Source organism: Helianthus annuus, chromosome 16 (genome assembly GCF_002127325.2).
Source record: "Helianthus annuus cultivar XRQ/B chromosome 16, HanXRQr2.0-SUNRISE, whole genome shotgun sequence".
Classification (NCBI taxonomy): Eukaryota; Viridiplantae; Streptophyta; class Magnoliopsida; order Asterales; family Asteraceae; genus Helianthus; species Helianthus annuus.
In genome coordinates this window covers 67,862,495-67,865,256 of record NC_035448.2, presented here as the reverse complement: position 1 = coordinate 67,865,256, position 2,762 = coordinate 67,862,495, and the positions used below count along the sequence as shown (strand labels likewise).

Here is a 2,762-nt window from a genome sequence, read left to right as displayed (position 1 = left end):
TACACATGTGTAAGTATAACAAATTTACACATGTGTAATGGCAAACTTACACATATATAAATTTTCTTTGTTTACGAATTCACGTAAATTTAAACGTGTAAATTAAATTTCTAACATTGTAATCGAATAATAAAGATAAATGTAAATTTTTTTTTTTTTTTGAATTTGAATTGTTTTTGACCAAATTCTTGTGTTTTCTCATTCGTTCTCACGCTCACAAACAATATTTAAACTCTCCCGTATACATATAACTATAAAAGTGTAAGAGCGAATTTTGTGTATTCACTATATGTTTATATAATATTATAAATATCTAGAATGTAAAACTTAATTAAATTCAAAAAGAAATAAAACAAGCACATGATCATGAATATTCATATTTAGAAACAAATTATTGACTAGATTTATTCATAAGGTAAATTCTTATTTGATCTAATCATAATACATCAAATATATGACATAATCAAATTACCCTCGATCTGAACGAAACAAACCAACAAAAACATGCATTGATGAGGAAGCGAAACCAAACCTTGATAACAAGATATAAGCAACAAAAAACGATGTGATGAATGATGAATATTGAATCTAAATGTATGATTCCAGACCAGCATTGAAGTTGCGAACAAAAACTCCCATATCAGTAGCCGAAAGACACACACCAATCTCCAAATCTTGGTTGGATTCTCTGCATGCATTAATAGATATCGATCCACTATAATCGGTCGAAATCGCTTCATGTTTTATGGGCTTCCCAAACCCGAAATCTAAGTCATAAAATTTGAGTTTTGGTGTTCCAGCAACACCCATAAACCTCATTGGCAACCCATCATCAAGAAGCCAGTTCTCAATCGGCCCTAAATGACTCACCACTCCATCCTTATTGGTCAACATCTTATATAGATTCTCTCCTATCAACTTAGCAGCTGTCAAGAACCCTTCCTTTTCGTTCAAAATACTTGTTCTTGCCAAAGTCATACACGGCATGACGCAGTTGCCAAAGTAGGTGGTAGCGACCGGTGGATCCATTCGTGACCTACAATTGACAGGAAAACAAAACAGCATTGACTCATCGTTGTGTATACTTGCAACACAGTTCCAAATATACGCGCATGCTACTATAAACGATGATACATATTCTAATGTTGGAAGTTGGGTTGAAACCAGTTGTTTCAACCCATTGATCGTGGTTCGAGCCAGTATAAACGTGGCTCGAACCAGATCACTTGGTCCAGAAAGTCTGGGAAGTTGGTACCCCTCGTTGAAGGTTTCAACCTTCGCGTATTTTAGATAACTTTCATCTAGTTTTGCGTATTTCGCCAATCTATCATAAACCGGCAAAGTTCCATTAGCCAAAAACCAGTCATCGGATCCAAATTGAGCAATGGAAGTCCATGCCTTCAAGAAACAAAACCGGGTGCTAGCATCACCAAGACTGTGGTGATTCGTCATTCCGATAGAAATACCATAGTTGGGAAAAAGTGTAACTTGAACCGAAAACACCGGCATTGTAATGCAATCGCCATCGGAAAATTTAGTAGCACAGCCAAGAAGCGGTATAAGATGATAAAACTTGTCACATTTTCGAGGATGGTTCCCGGTAAGATCATTGAAGTCAAGATTACACTCCGTAAAGGTGACCTTGACAGAATCACCTTCAACATAACGAATTTCGGGCTTTCTAGTACTTGTAGGGAATATGGTCAGTTTACCAACAAAAGGGAAAAAATGCTGTAGGGTGATAGATAGAGATTGTTTAAGATTGGGAACAATAGTTTGTGTGAACTGAGTTTTGGTGATTGGCAGGTCATAAAAGAAGAGTGTGTGTACAGGATCACGGAATATTAGCCATAGGATGTCGAAGAAAGATAGCGGCAGCGACTGGAGGCAAGTAGTGGCCGGTGGTGGTGAAACTTGAGACTGTTCAAGAACAGTCAAAGTAGGAACTGAATCCATATTGTTCATCTTTATTTGATTTTCTAGCTTAAAAATGAGTTATGTTAACTACATATTAATAAGTTGTCAAGGGATGGACAGAAGATAAGACGAAATGCCACTGCCAAGTACCTTTTTCTTGGTTTTCCTATATGTTTTATTTCCTTTCTTGTAATGTTGTCTTTTAAATGTTGTTTTCTCTATATATTTCATTTGCTATTTAATATGGTCGGTGAGTTATAAATTTGGAGTTGTTGGTAATAATTTCAAAAATAGTGTTTTTTTAAAGGTATTTACCAATATGACATTTCTTATTTATTTTATATTTGTCTTTTCTTATTTTAAATGTTACCTAAATGTAACCAAGTTCGCCCATTATTCCAATTAAGTAATCCAAACATTTTTTATCTCTCTATAATGATTAAACTTTAATTTTGTGTTCTAATAGTGTGTAATTACCAGGTCATTCGGTTACAATATTTTCTCTTATTTTTTTTTTTTTTATTCTTGATATAATCATAAATCTACAAGAAGAATCTAATATTCCTAAGAATTTTGAACTCTAAACCTTTGTATCTGAGATTAAATCGTCGATTACAAGCACAAAACCCACAAATTTATATCGAACTCAACATCACGGTGCGAGCAATCTAAAGCTAAAAATCATTATCCTGCGCTCAAACGTTCTTCCCTTACCAGTGTCAGAAGTCATAATATGGGAATCTCCACTCCGGAGAACGGAACGATGAACTTTTCCGTGTGAAATTGAAGGCTCCATTGCAAGAATATGTTTCGCACAGTTACATCTGGTGTTAGTTGTTTTGTCA

General features: G+C 34.8%; 1 protein-coding gene across 1 annotated transcript; it reads right to left on the bottom strand.

The window, feature by feature from the left end:
- Positions 1-379: 379 nt before the first annotated feature.
- Positions 380-2,113, bottom strand: LOC110917708 (malonyl-coenzyme A:anthocyanin 3-O-glucoside-6''-O-malonyltransferase). The gene is made up of 2 exons (XM_035985911.1): positions 1,256-2,113; positions 380-1,036 (listed from the first exon to the last, which is right to left on the bottom strand). Exons 1-2 carry the CDS (start codon positions 1,963-1,965, stop codon positions 589-591), a joined length of 1,158 nt encoding a protein of 385 aa, XP_035841804.1. The 5' UTR covers positions 1,966-2,113; the 3' UTR covers positions 380-588.
- Between the last annotated feature and the right edge of the window lie 649 nt (positions 2,114-2,762).

Bases quoted from the DNA above. Each gene is read 5' to 3' on its own strand.
- LOC110917708 (XM_035985911.1), bottom strand. From the start codon at position 1,965: ATGAACAATATGGATTCAGTTCCTACTTTGACTGTTCTTGAACAGTCT. The intron at 1,037-1,255 runs GTACCAACTTCC...TGTCAATTGTAG, and splicing joins GTTGAAACCTTCAACGAGGG to GTCACGAATGGATCCACCGG.